Source organism: Perca fluviatilis, chromosome 4 (assembly GCF_010015445.1).
Source record: "Perca fluviatilis chromosome 4, GENO_Pfluv_1.0, whole genome shotgun sequence".
Taxonomy (NCBI): Eukaryota; Metazoa; Chordata; class Actinopteri; order Perciformes; family Percidae; genus Perca; species Perca fluviatilis.
In genome coordinates, this window is record NC_053115.1 from 29502332 (window position 1) to 29527075 (window position 24744).

The 24744-nt window shown below is 40.2% G+C and overlaps 2 protein-coding genes across 2 annotated transcripts in view; one reads left to right on the forward strand and one right to left on the reverse strand.

Moving 5' to 3' along the window:
• The window catches only part of LOC120557724 (centromere protein P), a 110700-nt gene that overhangs the window by 17165 nt on the left and 68791 nt on the right, over nt 1-24744 (forward strand). The window contains exons 6-7 of the mRNA XM_039798289.1: nt 107-195; nt 10385-10481. Of these exons, the coding sequence (XP_039654223.1) occupies nt 107-195; nt 10385-10481 (186 nt within the window). The remainder of the gene's footprint in view (nt 1-106; nt 196-10384; nt 10482-24744) is intronic.
• ogna (osteoglycin, paralog a) lies at nt 12120-23040 on the reverse strand. Its single transcript, XM_039798290.1, has 6 exons — nt 22716-23040; nt 17953-18016; nt 16858-17022; nt 15821-16026; nt 14731-14823; nt 12120-14581 (listed from the first exon to the last, which is right to left on the reverse strand). Exons 1-6 carry the CDS (start codon nt 22869-22871, stop codon nt 14411-14413), a joined length of 855 nt encoding a protein of 284 aa, XP_039654224.1. The 5' UTR covers nt 22872-23040; the 3' UTR covers nt 12120-14410.

The following is a 24744-nucleotide window of genomic DNA, read 5'->3' on the forward strand; positions in this document are numbered from 1 at the left end:
AGAAAAAGGCTTCATTTGATAACACATTATTAATCATCACTGCACTGACTAAATGACTCTGTATTTTCTTTTCAACTGAGTGATTGTTGGTGTATTTGTCCTGCAGAAGAGTCAGAGATCTGAGAGGACGATCCGTGATCTTAACGTGGTGATGGACACCAGCGACCTACAGAACTTCAGCAGTTTCCTTTCTGGGTAAGCACTAATGCTGCAGATTGATGTTAAAGGTCCCATATTTTAAAAAGTGAGATTTCCACGTCCTGTGTAGATTATAAAGCAGGTCGAGGTGCTATAGTAATATTGTGAAAGTATGAAAATGCTCCAGCCACAGCGAAATGCACACAGCCTGTATTCAGAGACCGTACTTTTAAACGGGCCTTCAGGACTTCCGTACGGTTGTGATGTAACAACTATACTAAATATAGGTAGAGAGTGCCGCTACAGTGCTGTTAATCATTCCCTGGCTGCAATGACGGTGCAGAGACTCCGAGACAAAACACCCATAAGACCAATCAGAGCAAGCGCTAAAACAGAGTGTTTAAGACAGAATGCTGGTATATTCAGATGACCGTATGAGAATATAAAAAGTGTTGTTTTTTTTTAGCATGTAAACATCTTTTAGTAGAAAAATACAAGAATGAACCTAAAAAATGAGAATAATATGGCCCCTTAAAGCTGATCTACAATGCAAATCTTACCCACTTTTTCTCCCCGTGGAGTTCTGCCCCCTCATCTCTGACGATCCTTCGGTCTGTGAGTTGTCACATTTATCTGGAATGAACCTTTTATTCAACAGCAAACTTTTTTCAGAGTGATCAACCTCTAGGTGATCTTTACCTTAATGAGGATTGACTTCTAATCAACATTAATCAATCAAAGGAATTGAGTCTATTTACCGGACTGATTTTAATTTCTGATAAATCAGAACCAGTTTAATAAGCTGTATCCTCAACCTCCAGTAAACACTAAATGTACGTATGCTCAATTTTGAGTGTAGGTCTATGACAGTGATGCTGCAGTTTGCAGTCAATAAAACGAGGTCTGTAGCAGCAGATGAATGCCCAAATCACATGTTCAACTATCTCATATCATATGGCTGTAATGTCCACATCATTTTGACCACATGATGTGTTTACTCTGTTAAACTGAAGTTCATCATATGGGAATCAGATCTGATTAGAGTTGACAAGGAAACCTACTTGGTGTGCTTGGACTAAAACTCAGAGGCCAGTGAGTTTGTCATTTATTTACAGTGTCAGATCTGTTCCAACTCTACACATGTAATAGTGGATATTATATAAGTGTTTATTAAAGTAGGAGATGTCAACAGCTGCTGTCCAGCTGGACTTCCTCAGTCACACATCCACTTGTTCTCGCTCCGTCTGCTCTTTACTCACAAACAATAAGCCTTTCTCACAGCAGACATTTTGACTTATTAAACACAGGTGTAACTCATTACATTCAGAAGGGCTGCATTCCATTAACGTGTGCTGGCTTACTGACACACCTGCCTGTAAAGGAAGCACCGCCATTACCATTACTATTGGTTACACCTGTTCTTTTCCTGCTGGAAATGTTGAAAATATCTGGGCTCAATCAATCTGCTCAATCTTACTTTGTAATGTCTGGAGCTTTAGTCACTTTCTTTTCTACCAGGTGCTTTTTACACTGCAGGGATGCAAGTGTTTATTTATCAAAACCAGTGGATTACGAATTACATTTTATCACATAATTTCTGTATCAACTTTTAATAATTTTTTTAAAAACATCCATCCATCCATCTTCGTCCGCTTATCTGGGGTCAGGTCGCGGGGTCAGCAGCTCCAGCAGCTCCAGCAGGGGACCCCAAACTTCCCTTTCCTGAGCCACATTAACCAGCTCCGACTGGGGGATCCCGAGGCGTTCCCAGGCCAGGGTGGAGATTTAATTCCTCCACTTAGTCCTGGGTCTTCCCCAAGGCCTCCTCCCAGCTGGACGTGCCTGGAACACCTCCCTAGGGAGGCGCCAAGGGGGCATCCTTACCAGATGCCCGAACCACCTCAACTGGCTCCTTTTGACGCGAAGGAGCAGCGGCTCTACTCCAAGCTCCTCACAGATGACTGAGCTTCTCACCCTATCTCTAAGGGAGACGCCAGCCACCCTCCTGAGGAAACCCATTTCGGCCGCTTGTACCCTGGATCTCGTTCTTTCAGTCATGACCCAGCCTTCATGACCATAGGTGAGGGTAGGAACGAAAACTGACCGGTAGATCGAGAGCTTTGCCTTCTGGCTCAGCTCTATTTTTGTCGCAACGGTGCGATAAATTGAATGTAATACCGCACCTGCTGCGCCGATTCTCCGACCAATCTCCCGCTCCATTGTCCTCTCACTCGCAAACAAGACCCCAAGGTGTTTGAACTCCTTCACTTTTTTTTAAACAGGTGTGGATTAATGGTTGCTCTGAAATGATCAGTTTAAAGTGTATAAGCACAACAGGTGCTGATGAAAACGGGTTATATTTCTCTAAAAACATAACTACGGTGGGGGCAAGTAATGTAATCAATGTATGTCTGACCGCTGTGTAAAACCAGAAACACTGTGAAATGTCCTCCTCACTACATATCTTGGTCACTATCCTTTAAGAACCCATTTTTAAAGGATCAGAAAGTGTTTGTGTTATGTGTTTATATAAAGAAAATATTATATAATATTTTATTAGACTTTTTAAACTCTTAAATATCCAGCTCCAGAAGCTGTCGGACTCTAGTCCACACATTACTTCTCAGATCGTTTGGAATCCTAGTTATTTGTTCGGCACGGCTCGCTAGTTTCCTCCACTTTGAACAAGAACTACTGAGAGGACAAACGGGACATGCAATAGATCAGAGTCTAGAATGTCCCCCATTGGAGTACAGGACTTGACCTGTTGTCAAACTGATCATTTCAGAGTGAACATTACTCCACTCCTGTTTATATATATAAAAAAAAAAATGATTCAGGTTTCCACTGAAATCCACTGGTTTTGATAAAAATAAACCCTTGCATCCCTGCAGTGTAAAAAGCTCCTGGTAGAAAAGAAATAGTGACTAAAGCTCCAGACATTACGGAGTAAACCTCAACCGACCAGACTGAGCCCAGATATTTTCAACAGTTACAGCAGGAAAAGAACCGGTGTAACCAATATTTAGGATGTCTGTGCTCCATTTACAGGTAGGTGTGCCAGTAAGTCAGCACACCTAAATGGAATGCAGCCCTTCTGAATGTAATGAGTTGCACCTGTGTTTGAGAAGTCAGGCAAGAGAGCTCCCAGCACAAGTGGGTGAGAGCAGTGTCCGAAAATAACTCGCCAAGTGCCAAATGCTGGTAGATTTTCTGCATAAAAGGGATGCCAGTTAAACAATTTTTTCCTAAAATTTTGCTCTGACTTTCCCTTTCAGTTTGCATTCAAGAAAATACCTTATTATATATATGAAATGTACTGAAAGAAATATGTATGTTACAAAAAACCCGCAATTTAATATTGTGGCGGGTGGATTTTTTTTAATCTACCCTGCAACATGGCCGGTGAATCCAAAATTTAATTTTGGACAGTGGGTGAGAAGCTGTAGTTAAAAGACGGAGTCAGAGCTGGTAAAAAGGCATTTGTTCTCTCCATCTTCTATGCTGAGAGTGCATATGTTACAAGTACATGTACCAAGTGTCACTCTGGCCCAAACTAAAGAAGTAGTGTACAATCCTTCTCCCCCCTGACGATGACTCATTGGATCTTCATGTGGAAAGGACAAACCATGTTGGGCTCTCACAAAGTTAGTCCTATCCAGTCTTACTACTGCTAACCGTATTCACCTGAGCATCAGGAGCACCTGCTTTTTTCTTGACTCCTGTTAGATCCAAGTTCAGCTCTCTCAGTTGTTTATATATGAAACTAAATGTGTTGAAGAAGTTGTGTTGATGTGCTCAGGTGCATTTTCTGTCCTGATAACCACAGTCTGCCAGAAAGTATCTGTTCTGTCTGTGAATCAGCACCCCAGAGCAGTCTGATTTACTTTATATCTGAGGCCAAACCACATCTGGATTGTATGGTCCAGTCTGCAGAATCTGGCAATCAACAGATGGAAAAATGCTGGAGATAATGATTCAGAGAGAGAGAGAGAGAGAGAGAGAGAGAGAGAGAGAGAGAGAGAGAGAGAGAGAGAGAGAGAGAGAGAGACCAAATCAGACAGATAATCCTTGTTAAATCAAGCTGGTCTGAACTGTTAAAGACAAACGCTAACACTCTTGATTTGTATTGGTTGTTTTTGTTCAGCAGACATGTTTCCACATCTGTCCTTTTGGCTCCCTGAAGTGCTTTCTTAACTTTGTCAGTATTCAAAGTAACATTGTGGCTACACAAGCTGCATAGTAAAAGCAGCAGTTCAGCTTCAGTCCTTGTGCATCCAGCCACAGTTCTGCTGGGCACCCACATTTTGGCTGTCCTCAGAGTCCAAGTCAGAATCCCTGTAGTTCCATGTGTAAGACTGAAGAAAATAGACTCTCAGCCAAAATTTGTTTACATTTACTGTAGGGTGATTTTGTCAGATGACGTTGTATTCAATCTGATACAATAATAATTATATCAGCACTGCAGCTGACAACAGAAAAAGGTGAATGAGAACAACTAAATTGCGAATTTTAACACTCAATATAGATGATCGTAGAGAGTAGGTGGAGACTGGAAGCACACAGATGGCTTTTTAAAAATGTTATAGCTTAGTGTAGATGTAGTTTCACTTTTATCCAACTGTTTATTAGCAGTACAGTTAAAAACTCTTGTTGCTCAACAGTCAGCAAGTGACTGCGATGTGGCTGTTGATGCAGTGCATTCTGGGATGGGCTTAGCAGACTCAAGGCAGACTGGATTATGTCAAATTTCCTTATGAACCTCTGCCATTAAAACACAGTGCTGCTCTTGTCATGTGGGGATCCAAGCTGACTGAGTCATGAACACTCAGCCTGCAGTTGAAGAAACCCTGATCCAGGCTGTGTGTGTCCCGGTCTAAGCCAGGCTGATAGTGTGAAGCCAAACTCTGCTAAGGTCACGACCGCAGCAGGAGTTATCAGTCAGCCCTGAAGCCAAAAGACAGTACACCCAAAGTATACGCCTGCACCGTTGTAGCAGTATGAAAAGTTTGGCCGATAACAAATATTTACCGATGTTGATATGATCTGTATAAAATAGTTTCTATGATAAACATGTTTTGTACCTACCAAAAACGTGTACATTTGTCTTTTTTTGTAAAACATTTGGAAAAGCCCATAAATCATAGATTTACCGCATTGTTTCCTCTCAATTTACTGGACCACCATTAAAAACAAAAGTAACGTTAACCAACAATGATAGTTTTAGGCTTTGAGATTTCACTCATTTAAGCCAGATATCTGTTGCCTTGGGCTTCCTTAGTGTTGTAATTCTAAACTCCGGTGGATTTCTGAGGACTAGGGTTAACTGCTCCTCAGATCTCTGCAGGGTAAATCCAGACAGCTAGCTAGACTATCTGTCCAATCTGAGATTTCTGTTGCACGACTAAAACAACTTTTAAACGTACACATGTTCCACCAAAACAAGTTCCTTCCGAGACTATTTTGCAGCGGCTTTTCTCGGGTGCTTAGCGCCGCCCAAGACGATTGTGATTGGTTTAAACAAATGCCAATAAACCAGAGCACGTTTTCCTCCCATTCCGAATTCGATGTGGAGTAGTCAGACTCTCCTCCAGCGCGCTTTAGAGGAGGGTCTGGCAAAGCGAGACTCTCAAGGAGATCTAAAAACTAAACTAAGATATTGTTGTTCTCTTCATTAACACAAAATGTTTTCTTTTAAAGCGACAGCCCTAATATCTGTAGGACTGGGTATTGACCTTAGTTAGGGGGTTTGAACCCTATTGTTTTTCTCCCGGTTTAGTATTGTTTGTCGTCTTCCACCGCGGCTCATATTCCCGTGAGCTGGAATGAGCTAGAAACACGAAACTTGGCCCAATGACTGGAAATGATGTGCAGTCGGTTCTAAAAGGAATATGAACCCAATCTGCCACATGGTGGTGCTACAATTAACGATCAAAAAAGCGGTTTTGGAAAGAAAACGCCCCTCAGGCCCTAAGTCCAATTGACTTGGAATTTCTCGCACATGCAGCTCAATGTGCTCTACAAAAAGCCTCTTGGACTATTGAGGTCCGCAGTGATGGAATTTTGGCTAATTTGCATAATGTGAAAAACAGTAAAATTAATAGAACGTTGTCAATTTTGATCCTATCAACACCAACATTGGTATAGATCCTTGCAGGACTATACACATAAATGAGCAAGATTGGTGAAAAAACATGACCGCCATCAATTAAAGAATTATGTCAAGGGTGAGGCTTAACAGTATATTGGCCATAAATCACTAATGGTTTGACCAATCCTCATAAAATTGGTAACCTATCTTCAGTGCATCAGGAGGAATAGGCTGACGGATTAGGATAGGATTATGAGTTTAACCCATAGGGGTTAAACTCTTACTGCAAACTAAGTTCTTACTGCAAAACCCAAAATTGGTACACATGGTCTGGGGGCGAATAGTAACCAGGATCTGAAGTGTCATATTGATTGGTGAATGTGGGTGTGGCCTATTTAGCATTATATGCTAAATTATGCCTTTTCTCAAGTTACTGGGGGCTGGAACGAGTTAGAATTGTCACCATAAGGGGTGTTAGAGTCAACGCATCGGTACGCATACGCGTCCGCAAGGCTATGCATCGCTATGCTTCGTCCTCTGTTATGCTTCGCAAAATGTGTCGTCCTAGTTTTTGTTACGCAACGCGCGGATGCATGCAATACTATGCGTTGTCGGTGGGGGCGACATTGCAAGTATTGTACATTAATTCAAGTATGTTAGCTATGTTTACAGAAGAAGGTTTGAATACAGTGGCGGGCGAAGAGGAAAAATTATGCGAGCTTATATCTAATATATACTGTCTATGGCTTATACCTATACATCCACATTTATATGATAGTTCATCGCAATTACACTCCAATAAAATAGCTCTCCTCGTCCAAAATAGTCTCTCTTCGTCCAGGCTTCGCATGGGAAGCACCAGAGACATACCACCGCCAATTTCTGCGCTGCCTCTTTTGTTGCCGCCGACGTAAAATTAGCAATAGGATGCACTCCTCTTCAGTTGCCATTTTGATCTGAATATCACCCGACTCTACTACCCCCTGTTGCGTGAGCGGTGTATTGCATTTCACGCATCGCCCGTAACGCTTGCTGTGAACATGCATTTAGACTATGCTCGCATTGCTTGCTCGCGTTGACTCTGTAACGGTCCTAACGGATGTGCTCATGCTCCCCAAAGAACATGATGCAATTTGGCCTGATGGTGGCGCTATAACTTAAGCCAAAACGCCACGCCCCTCACACGGTGAGTCCGATTGACAAGTCCAGCTCAATGTGCCAAAATGCCTCTTGGACCATAAATTTACGCCATGATGGTATTTAGCTAATTTGCATAATGTGAAGAACAATTAAACGAATAGAACTGTCAATTTTGATTCTATAAAGACCAAAATTGGTATATCGCCTTGCTGTACTGAGATACACATTTCTACTATATATGAGCAAGATTCGTCATAAAACATGGCCGCCATCAAGCAAAGAACTTCCTTAAAGGAACACGCCGACTTATTGGGAATTTAGCTTATTCACCGTAACCCCCAGAGTTAGACAAGTCGATACATACCCTTCTCATCTCCATGCGTGCTATAAAGCTGTCTGATGGCTCCAGCGGCATCAGGTCAGCAGAACATGCAGGTGAATGGTTCCAATAATCCTACTGCTCCGAATAAGTGACAAAATAACGCCAACATGTTCCTATTTACATGTTGTGATTTGTAGAGTGACAGCGTGTACAAAAAACAACGTAACATGAGACACAGCCATCTTCTAACCGTAAACAAACCGGGAACTATATTCACAGGCGGGAAGAATATAGTGCTTGGGCGGAGTGATTTGCTCGCAGCAAGCCTGTCTGAGAATATAGTTCCCGGTTTGTTTACGGATAGAAGACGGCTGTGTCTCATGTTACGTTGTTTTTTGTACATGCTGTGATTCTACAAATCACAACATGTAAATAGGAACATGTTGGCTTATTTTGTCACTTTTGTCACAATTCGGAGCAATAGGATTACTGGAACCATTCACCTGCAGGATCTGTGCTAGGCTAAGCTAATGCTGGAGCCGTCAGAGAGCGCGTTACAGCACACACGGAGATGAGAAGGGTATGTATCGACTTGTCTTACTATGGGAGTTACGGTGAATAAGCTAAATTCCCAATAAGTCGGCGTGTTCCTTTAAGGGCGGGGCTAGCAGGGAATCCCATTTAAAATTGATGGAGACATTTAACAGCACGACTTGAATGTATGTACCAAGTTTCGTTAAAATCCAATAAAGGGGGACTTGCTGCATCTATTGTAGGAATGAAACCGGTGTGTGGTTGGTTTCACCACTTTTTCTATAGAGCATTAAACCATCTGAAGTGGTTTTGCTTAGCTTTGTGAAGCTACAAACTCTGCTCGCGGCAGATTTGGCATCTGCTCAATGCTGCTTGCTGCTTTGACTTTTGGCGATTGGGCTGCTTCCCAAGCCTGCTGTAGCTCAGGCAGTAGAGTATTTGCCTAACATCCAGAAGGTTGGCGGTTCGACCTCAGGACCTGCAGTTTGATCTCCAAGTGCATGAATGTGAGTGAAAGGTACCTGTAACAAGTGAACGTGCTTTGAGAAACCGAAAAAAGGGCCGCTTGCGGCTATATTGTTTAGTTTTTTTGTACCACCCAAAATAGGTCTTTAGCTAAAACAGGATCTAGTCATAGTATTGTGTGCTGTGTGTTTAATTTTATCTTTTTTTCCACTGTTTGGTACAAAGTATTTTTACTGCGTCTTTGGGATGATGAACTGAAGCCACGAAAGTCCCAACATCTACATAAGTTTTTTTTTTTTTTAACCAGTATGGTTCTACACTGAAGATATAATCAAACTGCATCATCCAACCAGTAGGACTAAATCAGTTCAATACAACAATATCAAACCAGGGTTCCCACTCGCTCTATCTCGCTCTGTCTTTTTGGTAGTGCTCCATTATATGGGAGCGTTCTGCCATGTTTCCATCAGCTCTGTTTGGAATAACAGTCTTCTGGAAACTTCACCCGGCTGCCGTCTAGCCCTGGGCCCCCGTGGAAAACTCTGGAAAGCCTGTAACAGAATGTCCCAAGCTCACTCAGACAGAGCAAACCAGACCAAAACAAAATCTTTTTTTGTGCTATTGCCATTTTGACATACAGCATACCGTATAGGAAGCACCTTTTTGTAATGTACTTTATTTAGTTTTTGGATGGGTAGTCTACTCTTCTTGTAAATGTTTGATTTACTAAATTATAACACTTTTTCAAAGAAACTTTTATTCTGTTGCTAATTTATGTCAATTAAACCCTGTGCACGGAAGACTGAGTGCTACTAGGTAAATGAAATGTATATAATTTATTAATAACATTATTTATAAATGTGGTGTATTGACCCAGACAGCATACCCGAATAACAAGTTAGTTGTTTAAAGTTTTGTGTTTCTCGTTGAGTGGAAAGGTAATCCTTGATTACAAAGTTTTCCCTTTTTCTGATTTTCTTTTCTTTGCTTAACAAGCATCCAAAGTTAGTCCAGATGGATTGTAATGAAATTCTGTACAGACATTCATGGTTCCCAGACAAAAGCCATGTTTCCATTCACGTATGAAAATGGCTAAATTCGCTTTTTTTTTTTTAATCCTTGCTTGAGGTGTTGTTTGCCTTTTGTCTAAAAAGACTTGATGCGCTAAATGGGTTATATGTTCTGACATAGTGAAAATTCAACTAGTGAAAATTCAACTCAATTCAGCTGATCAGGTATTTCTGCTTCCTGCGTCTTGGCGAATTTGTCCATAACGCATAATCATTCCATCAATTTGTCTCCAAACCAGTTGATGGAAACCCTCCTAATTACATCTATTTTAATGAATTGTACATGCAATGTGTCGGTCTCTAATGTAAGTCCTGCCAAAATATACTCGATACAGTACCTGAACATGTCCTGTGTAGGATAGGAGACAGATGATTGAAACTGCGGCTCTGCTAACGTGCTGCAAGACTATACAACATATAAGGCGGCAGTTGAGACCTCTGACTGTTCAGTGTTAATGTAGTAATTATTGCCATCCATTTTTAGTTCAATGATGCAAATTGTCGCATGTTTTGGATATTTTGTCACACTTTCACTGCTCAACAATTCAAATAATCAACTTTGAGGGGGCAGAACTAATAAATTCTCTTAAAAATGGTTAAATGTTGTATGCAATGTCCTTTCAGGGTGGAGGAGAGCACGGATCTTTTGCTGTTCTTCAGGACTCTCAGGACTTTCTCAGACAGGTGTGACGACCGGCGCAGAACCTTCCAACACTTCCAGGTAAGTGAAGACGCACCTACGCCGAAATGTACTTCAAACTGGCCACAACAGTGTGGTTAGTCTACATTGTCAAGAAACGAGGGACAGGGTTTTTCTTTGTGGTCCAGAAGTCGGCACTGGCTTCAGGTTTTATATAGTATTTCAAAACATTTGTCAGCTTTTTGTCAGCCATGAAGATACAATGATGCCTCCAAAACTGTATTGTTTGTAAAGTGCTTTGATTCAGGCTTATGAAAGAGTGGGCATGGTAAACATCAGGGTGGGACTTTATTGATGAGGTAGCAGTAAAATATCAAATAGTAAATCAAGCTGCAGAAGCAATATGGAACATTTTCTCCTGTTTACTCAGAGAATGTAAAGCTCTGCCAAGTTGGCTGTGCTCAGGAAGGATTAACCCACATTTTCCATACTGGCCTGTGTGCTCTAAACTCTTATTTTGCTGTAGTTGCATTTTCTGCAGTTATAATGGAAAAATGTAATTCCCATTGTAACTATCCTGCTGTAATGTGGGCAGTGCCTTGTATGCAGATTTCAATGCTTTAATGAAACACAGACATGAACATGTATTTAGAGGAATAAACAAATAAAAATAAAACACAAAGATTTCCCACACAATCCAGGAATCTTAACATTTTTGTAGTTTAAGACCACAACATTAAACCAGCTAGTCACGGTAGGGCTACAGGACTGCAGATGATGGTTGGCTACGTAGCGGTTACAAACCAGACATTTACAAGCATGTGGCCAATCACTGAATGGCATTTCTATTGTGGGCATATTAGTGTTAACTGTCCCTTCACACAGATGCACAAACATGTGCAGACTCTACAGTCAGCCATGAGAAATGGTGTAATGCAGCTACACCCGGGCCACACATCCTGCGTGAGCAGCACTGGTGCGTCGTGGAACCTCTGGCCTTTATTTTGGCGGCCATGTTAACCGGTTAGAGCAGCCACACTGCCAGTGTTAGAAGCACGGCATAGGCGCTGTTTGGCTGCGGCATATCTAGAAATTCAAGGTCTTGGCTATTTTTTTTCCACATGACGTGCGTGATTTGCAGCAAAGTGAGACAAAAAAAAAAAGATCTTATTACAGTGATATTGATATCATAACAGCACTTTCACCATAGTTTCAATGTGTATATATGTAAATGTTACAGACATGAAAAAGGCTATATATATATAAATATATATATATTACGGAGCCCCCCTGGTCCCACTTTGTCAAAAAAATTATTTATAACTATCTTGTGGCCTCAAGATACTATCTCGTGGCCTCAAGATAGTATCTTGTGGCCTCAAGATACTATCTCTTCTTAATGTAAACATTGATACTTTTAAAGAATGCAGCAAGTTAGAGTTAACCTTGTAGTAATTGTAGAATCTCTTTCATATCCAAGCTAAATTGGTATTATAACTGAATTGTTTTTAACCTAATTCATATTGAATCGAAAATAAAATTGAATCGGGGAATAAAATCCATTCGGGACATTATGACTCAGATTTGAATTCATTCGGAAAATCACTGACGATAGCCAGACCTAATGTAAAGTATAATTATTTTTCTTTCTGCCAGTACCGTTACTTTAGGCTGAATATTAAATGTGAAGCACACTTCAACAATAATTCCACACACAAATTTTAATTTAAAAATTTAACTTTATTAAAATATCTTAAAAACATAGCCATGTCACATACACATCTTCCAGTACACCACTATCTTATTCACATCAGTAATAATTTCTCTAGTAATCTTTATTACTGCAAGGGAAGAGTTAGGGACACAAGCAAGACATTTTAAAAGCAGACAAAATAAAAAAGGAGTAACTTTCACATTACTATAGTTCATAGATACATCATTCCCCAGTTCACTTCAACTGGAGACTATAAATTAAAAAAACAAAGTTAAGCTAATGCTTAAGAAAGCCTGCAGTTGGACAAGTCTACAAGGCCATTGCCCTTTTTATAGAGAGACATTTTTAATAGTTCAAAGTGAAATTAATTCACACAATGGCACAGCAAAACCCAGGGTGTTGTTCATTTTTAGTCATTTTCACTCGCTGAGAACAGTATTTACAGAGTATTCCTGCTGGCATGCCAAGATGATCTAATTTGTATCAGATGTCTAAGTCAGGTGGGATCAATAGTCTGACAAGAAAATCTCAAATCAACATAAAATGAATGAGAAATGTAAATTAAAATTCTTTTTTCACTGGTATCAAGTATTCCTTTAGTATGACTTAAATCTAGTCGGAAGATACTGTAACATTTTCTCTCCTAGTGTCATCAGGACGCTGTTAACTGAAAAACCTATTTGGTTTGAATTGTAATTTACTTCAACATCTCAAATTATTTGTTTCTTAAACTAAGATTTTCATTCAGTGGTGACAGTTTTTTTAACATTATGCGTTAGCCTCAAAGCCAGCCTACAATTTTAGTCTGTAAATTTTAAAATGAAGCATGCAACATTAATACACTCAAACTGCACTCCAGTCATGTATTCCTTCATTCTTTAATGGACGTCTGTCCAAATTATATTACTCATGACCCACAATGAGCAAAGTGAAAACTGTGATCTGGCTTTGCAAGGCTCAAAATACATGTGGGTCCATTAAAAGCACTTTTTGAACATTCTACTTGTTGTAGTATTCTAAAACATTTTGTTAAGTTTAATGTAAAACCTTGAAATGAGAGGTTTTACACTAGTACGATATACTGCAAAAGCGGCAAAGATATCTAGAAGGTTGTATTAATATCTTGAATTAAATGATTTTTTTTTTCCTTTACTACTTACACTTACAGTAACAAAATGCTTCTATTTCATTTCACAAAGTGTGAAAATTGGCCTGTTTTTTAAACTGATACAGGTAGTTGACAGTATAAGCAAGCCTGTTGGCTTGTTTACTGCATGTGTGTGTTGGTTCAAAGTCACAAGCAGTTTGAGTAGTTTCATTCATGTAGGTAGTACAGAGTCAGGTGAAAATGAAACCATAAATTGGACTGTCTTTGTAGAGGTGTTGACGCTTCTCCACTCATTTAGTACATCTGTTCTACTGGCATTGCATCACCTGTGGAAAAGACTTATAGAACGCACCTCACCTCGAACAGGTGGCCTAAATCATTCTCTCTGGCTATTTGTCATGTTTAGTCCCACTGTCAAAGCTTTAGTATGCTTAAAACAAAGGGTTTGTCCAATTTATTAACATCATCTAAAGCCCCCTTTTATGATGGCAGAATCGAACTTTGTGTTGGACAAATTCTGTTGTCTGGAATGACCATCTGACGAACACGTCCACTATGCAGGGATTGGCCAGGTGTGTGGAAGTAGACATGGTTTAAACTTCTTTCTCAAGCTCTTTCATCAGTTTTCTTGTAAACATACATTCCTTAGACGAGAGATTGTCTGAAAGTGTGTGCCCTTATTCCTTTTTGTATGATTTAATGTATCAATACTACAACATGATTCAAAGGACAAAGCAGGCCTTTCCCCCTGCCTTTCAGCGAGGATATACACAACTAGTAGAAACGCTGATTTTAAACATGGTCAGATGAACTAGTTTGTTGAAGCATATTGAAGCCTTTACACCCCTTCTCAGGTGGTTTTGCACCAGTTCATGTGACTGTAGCTCTTAACAACTCCCATATGCAGCTTCATGCAGACATCTAAATTCCCCACCGGTCAGTGGAACTGAAAAAGGCCAGAGTATAGAAACTCCTTCAATTCTACAACTTTAGTCCAGTGAATGGTTTCATTTCGACCTGACAATGTCACAAGCTGTTTGTAGGTTTGCTGAAGTAAAAACATTGACACCTTTATCCCCACCATGGGATCAGCACCCCAAAATCCATAACGTCACGGTATCCCCACAGCACTCTGCTGTGGGAAAACTGCTTCATCAGCAACAAAGGGGCTACAGTAAAGTTTCTGTCTCAGCGGTACCGTCCGATAGGCAGTACCTTCATACAGGTGAAGCTGTCGGGATACTTAGACAGCAGCACGGGGTTGCCGTCCAAACGAACCTCATTGAGGCTCATCCGTAAGTAGTAGGTGTCATTGGACCTGCAGAAGGTGTCTACGTTGACCTCAGTGATGTTGTTGTTCTGGAGGAAATGGTAACAATGCCAAGAATGTAACAGAGTGAATAAAATCTAAGCTGGTTGATTCAAAATCCTCAGTATCAGGTATAAAGATTTGTCCTGTAATAATAATTAATATAAGTTCTAGCAAAAAAAAAGAGAAAAATACAAACCTGTAGATGTAAGAGCCGAACACTGTCTGGGATGTGGGGAATAGCTTCCAGCTGGTTGTTGGCCAAGAACAGGTTTGCCAGCTTGGTCATTTTCTGTTGGGGAAACAAATTCACACCATGGAGACCCAGTCCTGAGCTATTAGTTGTCCTACCCCTGTATGGGAAGTGTACTTGCAAATATACACAGCATACCTAGCTGTAGACCAGATATACTTCAGGAATAGCCAAGTTGTGAGTTATATCGATCCATTAACATTTTGGGAATTATGCTTTTTTTTTTTTTGTGATTAAGATGGAAAGATTATCAGTCTTATGTTTTTACAAGTATCAAGTATCGGCTTAGTATAAAGACTCACTAATAACCATTACACAAAACGACAGTTTTACTGCAGGTTTTAGAGGGAGTTTCCTGTTGAACAACAGCCAGGTGTAGTGACTGAGTACAGCTTCCTGAAATGTAGTGATTGTGTACAACTTCCTGATGCCTTGTTGCCATACTGAGGTTGTCAGGTATGGTACCATCATGCCTGTGCAGATACCAAAACCTTTGCTCACCAACGGTATCTGGTGACCTGTGCAATAGCCGGAGCTGCTGCACAGAAGGCGGATGGATATACTGTCAAGAAAGAGTTCCAACATGTAATTTACCCTAAAACTACATACTTCTCATGTCACTCATGGGACAAAAAATAAACAAATTTCCCAAACTGTCAAACTAACTCATGTAGATGTTTGATAGCTGTGCAGTAAGAAAATATGGGCTCCATCCAAGCTTTCCTATTATGTACAGCAATCTAAAGTGTTGTTGCATAGTATGTACTATCTTCTAAAATATTTGCACAGAGAAGAGATTCAAAGGACACTGTACAGTACATGATTTGGAGAGCCTGCCTTCATTTTCAGCATTACGTTGCTGAGCAGAGCTATCATGGCTCACTGTCAGTTTGGCTATATCATTGAAGCTTTTGTAAAAATCAAATGCATTTTTGAAGCTCACCTCTAAAATTCCTTGATTTGCCCCAATCCCTATACTTAAGATTGGGTTGGGGTATTCTTAATTGAAAAAGTTGGGAGAGGTGATAATGTGTACCTTGAAAGCGTTAGCTTTGACACCCTTGGTTTTGAGGAGGTTATTGTTGGCATTGAAGGATTTGAGTTTGGCAGCAGGGAGCATAGGAAGTTTGACCAATCTGTTATCAGCCAGAGACAATTCCTCCAGGTCGATTAACTTAGAGAACGCCCCATCTTCAATTTCTGAGATCAGGTTTCCCGTCAGGTCAATCCTCTTCAGACTCACTGTTGATAGATGAATAAAAATGTTATTACAGTTGGATGGAAAAACCTTTTATTACAGTTGTAGCCATTTTGGACATCTCACTTTTTGTTGTTGTACCACCATATTAATGTTTTTTTTTTATGTTATCATCCCTCTGCTTTTGTGTTTAGCATTATATTTTAAAAATACAGTTTACACTGACAACAATTTGATCACTAATTACAGCACTTGCAGGTCTTTTTTTGGGTCAACTAGTTTGTGCTCCTTTACTGTTTAACCAAGCTGTTACAGACCTCTGTCAAGTTGATCCTCTCTGCAGATGATTCGTCCAGCGCAAAGATTTCTTACAATGTAATTCTTGTTAAAGACCAAGAGATAGACCAGATAACCAGCTAAATTGTTCAACCAAGACCCTATTGAGAGTAGGGGTGGGGGAAAAAAAGAGTAGTTTGTTCGGCAGAAGTTACAATAGGCGGTGCTCTACCCTGCGTAAAGAACAATTATGCCAGGCGCTGCAAGAGAATGGCTAGGAGAATCATTTAATATCTAAACTACCAGGGAAAGAGACTTTTCTTCCTGTTGGTCTGAAAGAAGGAACCAGATACACCAGGTCAGCACTAAAAAGCTCAAGAGGAGCTTCTACTCTGAGGCCACAAGGATCCTAAATTAGGACATTGCCTAAGAATCGTAATTGATTGAAATTGATAACATTTCAATCAAGAAATATTAATCAAAGAACAAGACGGAAAATGGACAAAGCATTCACCGCCAACTTATAGTCTTTGTGAGCACGGCTGGAATAACTTGGCTGAGCAATCAATCGGTTGTGATGGAGACAGTTCCAGGCTTACCTGTGTCAGCAAAGTCTTTGGTGCGGATCTTTTTGATCTTGTTGAAGCGGGCATAAAGGTAGGTCGTCTCTTTTGGCAAGCTGGGAACGGTGGTCATGTCTGGACTGACCTCCTCACAATATACTGAACCAGTCAGACACACACAAAGCAGGCAGGTGGGCAGGTCTGCAACACAAAGGCACCACATAAACATCAAGCCTTTTTTCAGAATAATCTGTAGTCACAGCAGTGCATTATATTCTCGATTAATTGTTGCCTATACAATGTCAGGGAATACAATATTGTCAAAGTAATGGGTTCAAATCTTGTTTTTTCTAAAACCTACCAAAATCCCAAAACATTCAGTTCATCACATAGGTGAAAGAAAAAGCAGGACTAAGTAGTGTGTTTGGTATTTTTGTTTTTTAAAAAAAGGACTTAAACGGTAAATCGATTATCAAAATATTTGCCAATTAAATTTTCTGTTGGCTGATCAGCTATAATCATACCTGTTTCATTTGACACATGAAATACCAAACAATTCAGTTAAATTCACATTTTTCTACTGTAGTTTGAAAGAATTGTAAATTGCAAAATAAATAATTTTGATGAATAGCAGCCATTTTAAATTAATATAATGTATATGTGACAGTCAGTCCTCTCAAGCTCCCATGCAGCTACTGTAGTTCAAAATGCAGACGCGATTTTCCTCATATTGTGCAGCCCTAATACTGGCCTCTCTACACTGATTACCAGTGAAGTATAAATGTATTGATATTTAGGTTATTTGTTTTTAATGGCCTGCTTGGACTGGCATCAACTTACATCTCCAATCTCCTCAGTTCCTATTCTACTTTCAAACCCCTCCGATCCATTGATCCATTACTCCTTTATGTTCCATGTTCACAGTTAGTTATTATTTTAAATTTCTGATAAACTTGTTCTGAGAAATCTGTAGTTTGTCTTTGAGTATCTTTCCCAAACCTTCAAATCATGAACAGATTGACTCAAAGCCACTCAAAACAATTGCCAGTAGTTTTTTTTAACCCCCCCCCTATGATTTAAATTGTATGTTCTTTACCAGGTGGACACAAGGTAAACTGGTCTTTCTCTTACCAGGGGCGTCTCCTTCCTCTTTGGTTGGGCTGTCATCAGGTTCATCAGCAAGAGGCAGCGCCCTCTATAGGAGAAAACATGGCCTGTTCATATAGCAGCCAGCTCATTTGCTAGAGCAAAAACATTGACACTGCCAGGGTTAGGAGGTCAGTTTTGGAAATATGCGTAATAATGCGTTGTGCGGTCAAATTTTGGGTAGAAATAAAATGAAGATGAAAAAACTAAATCACAAATATCTGTACTGCACCTTGCTTGGCTTCAGCCTGGAGTCCGTTAGCTAACACTAGCATGTTGGTAAAATACCTCAACCAGTGCAGTTAAACACGGTGGCCAGGTTCTTGATAAGTTTGATGTAATGGTAGAACTGAATAAAATTAACTAATAGACTAACAGTTTTATTTTGAAAATACAATTTACAGGCTGATGGTGATAGTGACAATATTAAGTTTTGTTATAAATTAATTGTAAGCTTTAACTGTAAAGCTGTGATCTTGTCTGTTAGGTCACTATTACTGAAGGAGGTAACACAATGGTGATTGACCCTATTGGCCCACTGAGTAATGCGATATTTATATATTTGCAGTATTATGCACTGGGTGTCTAGCGTGATTTCCCGGAGAAAAAACAACAAAACATTAGTTTTTATTCATTGTATAGACAGAAAAAAATGATACTATGCACTCAATTCTGAAAACGTAAAGCTCATGTAGAGACCTCAACAGTCCTTCACCTCCTCCGAGAGACCTTAGGTTCTGGAAGTAAGTTTTCCATTCATTTCTTCCATTGACGTCTGGAAAAATCCGTATATAAATAGTTTTAGACCATACCTTAGGCTAACCAGCTACGACGTGACTCATAAGCATACAACACATCACTTTGAGTGAAATAACGAAAGAGCCTCTTGAACAACTTCCAATCAAACGACTTTTTCCTCCACACATAGTGATTTTTATATAGTGAATGTACAGTTAATAGCAGTTCTTTCAGTAGTAATTGTGCAATGATTGATATGACTCAGACAGTATGAAGGCTACAGTAGCCTAGCTAAAGTGAATTGATAATGTTAACTAACGTTACCAACCTCCCTGCAAAACTCACCACAACTTTGTAGGTCTTGTCCCTCATGCTGGCCCTTACAAAACCCACAAGCTGACCCTCGGACACACTACATTCAATAACATGACCCGATTTTAAAGTGGTTTTCACCCCTTTGGACACTCTTGTTCTCATCCTTGAAAAAAGCCATCATGGCAGCCAAGGAGATCATAATTGCACTGATAAGTCTACCGTGCAGAAACGCAACAGGTTTTTTTTTTCTTCTTTTTATTAAAGATCGTACAGTAGACCGTAACGTTACAGTAGCCTACACAGTACAGCAGCAAAGACTCTCATGGACTTCCATGGGGTTTAGCCAAATGGTTACATGAGTTCCACCAATCAGAGGCATCACTGTGGGATTGTGGGATTGTTCAGGATTGTGGGTAATGAAGTACTTATCCAAGACATTTGTGAATAAAAGACCTTTATCTCAAAACAAGGTTGGTGCCCCATGAACTTTTGGCACTCGCTTAGTCATGTCGTAGCTGGTTTTAAGTCTACCATCGACGGTTAAGATTTTATGGTTTATACTCCAACGGTCAATGGAGAAATTGTATTGTATTCTTACATCAGGAACCGGCATTGGGTGGGACTGTTGAGCTCTATTAACAACAATATTTCAGACTATGGGATTCATTCTATTTCTATGCTCCCGACTGCTAAACTCTAAGCACAATTTCATTGTTTTCACTCAAATACAAATTATAAATCAACCAGGATTGAAATCTTAAGTGCCACTTTAAAGCCGGGCTCAGACTACAGGAGGTTCGGGATGATTTATACCCAATTTACCCCTACCCTGATAATCTGCGGAGAAATCTGGTCCAGGACTTGGGTGGGTACTGATTCTCTGGTAATATGAGCGGTTTACAAATCGATCTTAAACCTCCTGAACTTTTGCAGGGCTACCCTGATAATTTCAAACATGTTTGATATTTAGGAGTTAAAATCTGGATGACTATGTCAGTACTTCCTGCAGCAGCTGATGTTGTAATGCAATGGTAAACAGGAGACGGAAACGGTTAAACTGACCTCCAGTTCTGGCTGAAGGACCAAGAACCGACAACTCGTGTTGATCCGTCTCCCCAACCACTTTTTAATCCTCACTTGTGTTGTCTCTGGGTTTATTTTGTGTCACTGCAAAGCATTATTAACACTACAGAAAGTTGTCGCACTGAATCAGTCTCGGTTATGTTTACATCTGCTTCCCCATGTGAGATCACGTAAGATAACGTGTGTGATGCACCATTATTTTTAAATCTTGTAGTGTGTGAATGTTTGAGATTAGAGAAAATATCTGAAGATTATCCTTATGTGCTGGCAACCTAATTTCACAGTCAGTTAGGATTTTAAAAGTCCTGTGGTCTGAGGTTGGCCTAAGGTGATAATTGAATATGTGATGTGAATCATTGGACATCAAGAACTTAAGTCTGTTAGAGATGGTGTTGGGTCTAACAAATCAAGGCTAAGTGGGCAATCAGACTGTAAACACCACTGTGTTAAACAAAAACACAAGGGTCTGTGATGGTGGCAGCGTTAGAAGATGAAATACAATCCAGAAAGTCCAGTTTCAGTAACCCATCTATAAGTATAAAGCTTTATCAATACCAAACACTAGTTTATACTACTGTAAGCCAGAATTTTTCAACTCTGGTAAGTTATCACATTGGGAATCATTTTATTCTCAGTTTCTACAATCTCCAGATACTCATTAGAATTACACCGTTCTTGTTACGAAGTCATCTACAGGAAAGTGAGCCTGGATGTATTTGATTGGCCAGTGCAGTGCATTGTTGGATGATGTTTCCGCAAAAGTTTAGTCAGTTAACTTTTTTGCTGCATTACTTTGGCCAGAGCCTCTGCATCTGGCCCCCCATTGTGCCAACACAGCGGTCTGATCGAAATGAATAAGGAGACTGCAATTTGTGTTGCAGTTCTGCAGACTCCATTCAGAACTTTCTGTAGCGGTCAACATTATATTCCACAGCAAGCTCTTGGCTGATTCAGAAGTGTCTTTGTACTCAGTGACCCATGACCAGGCTTTGTAATATTGTATTGTAATTGTAGTGCCGTCATGTAGGAGCCAGTGAAAATCAGGTTGGTTTCAAGGTTTTTGCATTCATATCCCCTGACCCCCCTCCCCAGAGCCTTTAGACCTTTGGAGGTCGTGATCAATTTCATCCTTTAACCTGAGGAGTTTTGGGCTTGTGGACAGCTCCAAATCCTTCAACTTGTCATGACTGTTTGATGGGATTTTTTTTGTAGGCTACAGCTGTCTTATGTGTCTTATGTGTAACTGTTCGGTTCAACGTTTCTTGAACGGAACTGCCTATTAATGTAAAATAAATTTCAGTGTAAACTGCAAGTTGCAATGTACCAGATGGTGGCTGGGTATCACCAATAAGCCATTCACCACTGAAGCTCACAAATCTGAGGGCTTATCTGTAGCGTGGCAACCAAAAAGAAAGAAGGAACTAATCTGCTACCTGTATACTAACTTCTATTTAAAGTTAGAATCCTACATCACCATGGGTCTAATGGTTGGTTAGTTTATTCTCCATAATTAAGGCCTGGGTTAATTCCCCTTCAGTGACTGCAAAGAATCAAGCTTTCTTAGAAAAATGCTGTTCCCCAACCCTGCTGCAGGTCTCTGAACTAACTGACTGGCCTGTAAAGAGAAGAAACAGAACTTTTCACATTGTGGATTAAAAAGTTAGCCTGAAAGAAGCTTGAAGCAGCAGAAGAGGCTATGAGGCCTGTCTCTGAAGGGTCTGGCACTGACAAAGTCTTATGAAAAACATATGGTACCAAATTCAGTTTTTACGCATTAAAACTGACCATACTTTTCATAGCCACATTCACTCACACTTTTTTTTTCTTTTCCTCTTATTCTGTGGATTGTTTGTGGTTTTTTTCATTTTCTGCCAGTGTTTCCTGAAGGATAAACAAGACCAGACTTTGGTTTTGGTTTGTCCAAATATTTCTTGAAGAGGTTAGTTGATGGTTAGTGTGGTCGCTTTAGGGTTTGATTTGGCTAGTGGGAGAACAAGTTAGACACTGTGTGTGTGTGTGTGTGTGTGTGTGTGTGTGTGTGTGTGTGTGTGTGTGTGTGTGTGTGTGTGTGTGTGTGTGTGTGTGTGTGTGTGTGTGTGTGTGTGTGTGTGTGTGTACGTACTGTGAGCGAAATTTATCATTATCTATTGGGTGAAGTGCTGACAGTTTCTGTCATTAGCAAGTAGCAGAAGACAAATTAACCGACTAAACCATGAAATGTATCATTACTTTTTAGAATAATGTGTCTGGATCATTGATATTGAATATTGCCAACTATTAAGCATGACCTACTTGTCCCTGGGGATTAGTAAGGTCTCATTTTATCTTGAATTATTTCAGCTTCTCTTATAATGTCTTACATTAGCTGAGTTTCTCTTACAAGAGAAAATGTGTCCGTTCTGACCAAAATCTTGGCATTGTGTCTCTGTGCTCATATTTACTATATCAAGAGGTCGTTCACTTGTTGCATGACTTCAGAAGACAATCCTTACAAGTATAAGGATTGTCTTCAGAAGTCATCTTGAGAAGTCATCAGAAGATGTCATCTTCATGTCAGAGCTATTGAAGAGAAAACATTTTGGCAGAAAAACATGGCAGAAAAAAGTTCTTACCCTAGCCCTGCTTGATTTCAAATGGTCACCGAAGTATCCGTTCAGCTCCCTGCCAGGTAGAGATCTTGGTATCAGCTGTGAGTCCTGGTCAAACCTCCTGGCCGAGGCTGCCACTAGCCATGGCACCAGCATACAGGTGAATAAGAGAGCCTTCATGCTGTCCAAGCAGTGTGACGCTGACACACCAGCTCGTCTTAAAGCCTGAGTTTAGGTCAGCAGCTGCTCTATGCTACGAACCCCAGTTGGGATGTGTCAAATGACTGTATTTAAAGGCTGAACCAGTAGCTTCCAGCAGACTCTTGAAGCAGAGTTTATAGAGCAGAGCACTTAACCCTTCCCTGACCACCCACCATCCATCTGCTGTGTGAGAGAGAGACAGAGACAGGATGTACAGAAAGAGGCGGACACACCAAAAAAAAGGCACACATGCAAAAAGACAAAGAGCCAAAGAGAGAATAAATTGTCTATTTTTTTTTCTGTTCAGTGTCCCTTTTTAATGTGTACAGGAAAAAAATCCCAAAACTGCAGGGAAAGCAGAAAAATTGAAAGTTGACAACCACAGTGTGAGTGTGTTTGGTCAGGAGGAATGTCTGTGGTCTCTGCCCAGCCACTCAGTAATGACTCGTAATAACCAACCTATCTCTCATTAGGCTGGATGTGTGTTTTGTTTTTCTTCTTCACTAGCTCGGTTTTTCTCTCAACCGTTAGTCAGACAAACACATTTAGCAGCCGTTAGACAGACACTGATCACAGGCTAGGTTTTATGCGATTACTTTGAACTGACCAATAGTCTAATCTGCTTGGCTTTCTGGACGATGACTTCTCATGGTGACTTGTCAGGTTAGGGTTGATGTTACTCAGTGCTTTCACCTCCATTTGAAATGATCAACCACTGAAGCTTGTTCAGGAAAAGCAATGGTTTGTCAGTTAGAATGAGGACGTACAATTACACATACCGTACATAGTTATACAGTTGCAGATACACAAAACTGCAAGTTTTTATTCAAATGGTCTAATTTGCATGGTTCCCATGGATCAGCATAAAGTCTTAATACAAAATTTCTATTCAAGGTCTGATAGCATTTCGAGAAGGGATGTATTTAATTTGAGTGGTTGAGTTTCTGTTTTTATGTTTGGTCCTTATGCATTATTATATTTTTATATATCTCTCTTTATAACTCTCTCTGGGGCATTTAAGAAGTGCACTCTCCAACCACATCAGAACAACAAATGAGGGGAAGTCTTTCAGCCATCCGTAAACTCAAAGGACTCTGTTTCTCCTCCCCCCCCCCCGCCCCCCCCATCTCCTCCTACTACTGTATCAGAGTATTGTCCAGCCCATCCTGCTTTACAGTTCCACCTGTTTCTTCAGCATGCTTTCTGTCACAAACCGGGCCAAAGTCATACGTGTGAACAACATTGCTGCCAAATGAATCCGTCTCCCCACACCCACACTCTCAGATCTCAATTTTAAGGACATCAAACGCATCACAACCACAATAGCACTTAGGAGTGCTACTCTTACGAGTTTACGTGTTTTTCATTGACATGATTGGCTATAGAAGCATTTAGGATTGTAGGCACAGACAAACCTATGTTTTACTGTACATGAAGCTTAATTAAAATTTTTTGTCCTGACGCACAGCCTAATGGTGCATTCTTTTTGTCTTGTAATCGCAACTAGTAGCTCGAGTGTGACGTCACATCCATGTCGGAAAACGAGTTACCGTGGGTTGTTGCGTTCTTTTTGTCACACAATACTACGAGTTGGAGAAAAGATGGATTTTTGTAACATTTTTAGTAACATTTAGGATTCTATTCACCCAGTTATTGACATATTACACAACTATATTTCACAGTTTGATGCATGAAAATTACGTTTTGATTAACGTTAACGTTAGGCTACTGCTCTGCTTTCTGCTCAAGGCTCGGCTTAAAGCCGTTGTTGTCATATAGCAACCGAGCGTCTCAGCTGCACAAGCTACAAAATAACTAATCAGGCGGTATTTAACTCCTAATAAGACTGTAG

Coding starts and splice junctions, on each gene's coding strand:
- ogna (XM_039798290.1), bottom strand. CDS start 22,871: ATGAAGGCTCTCTTATTCACCTGTATGCTGGTGCCATGGCTAGTGGCA. Junction 17,023..17,952: donor AGAGGAAGGAGACGCCCCTG/GTAAGAGAAAGA, acceptor TTTGTGTTGCAG/ACCTGCCCACCTGCCTGCTT. Junction 14,824..15,820: donor TCAAAGCTAACGCTTTCAAG/GTACACATTATC, acceptor TTTCCCCAACAG/AAAATGACCAAGCTGGCAAA.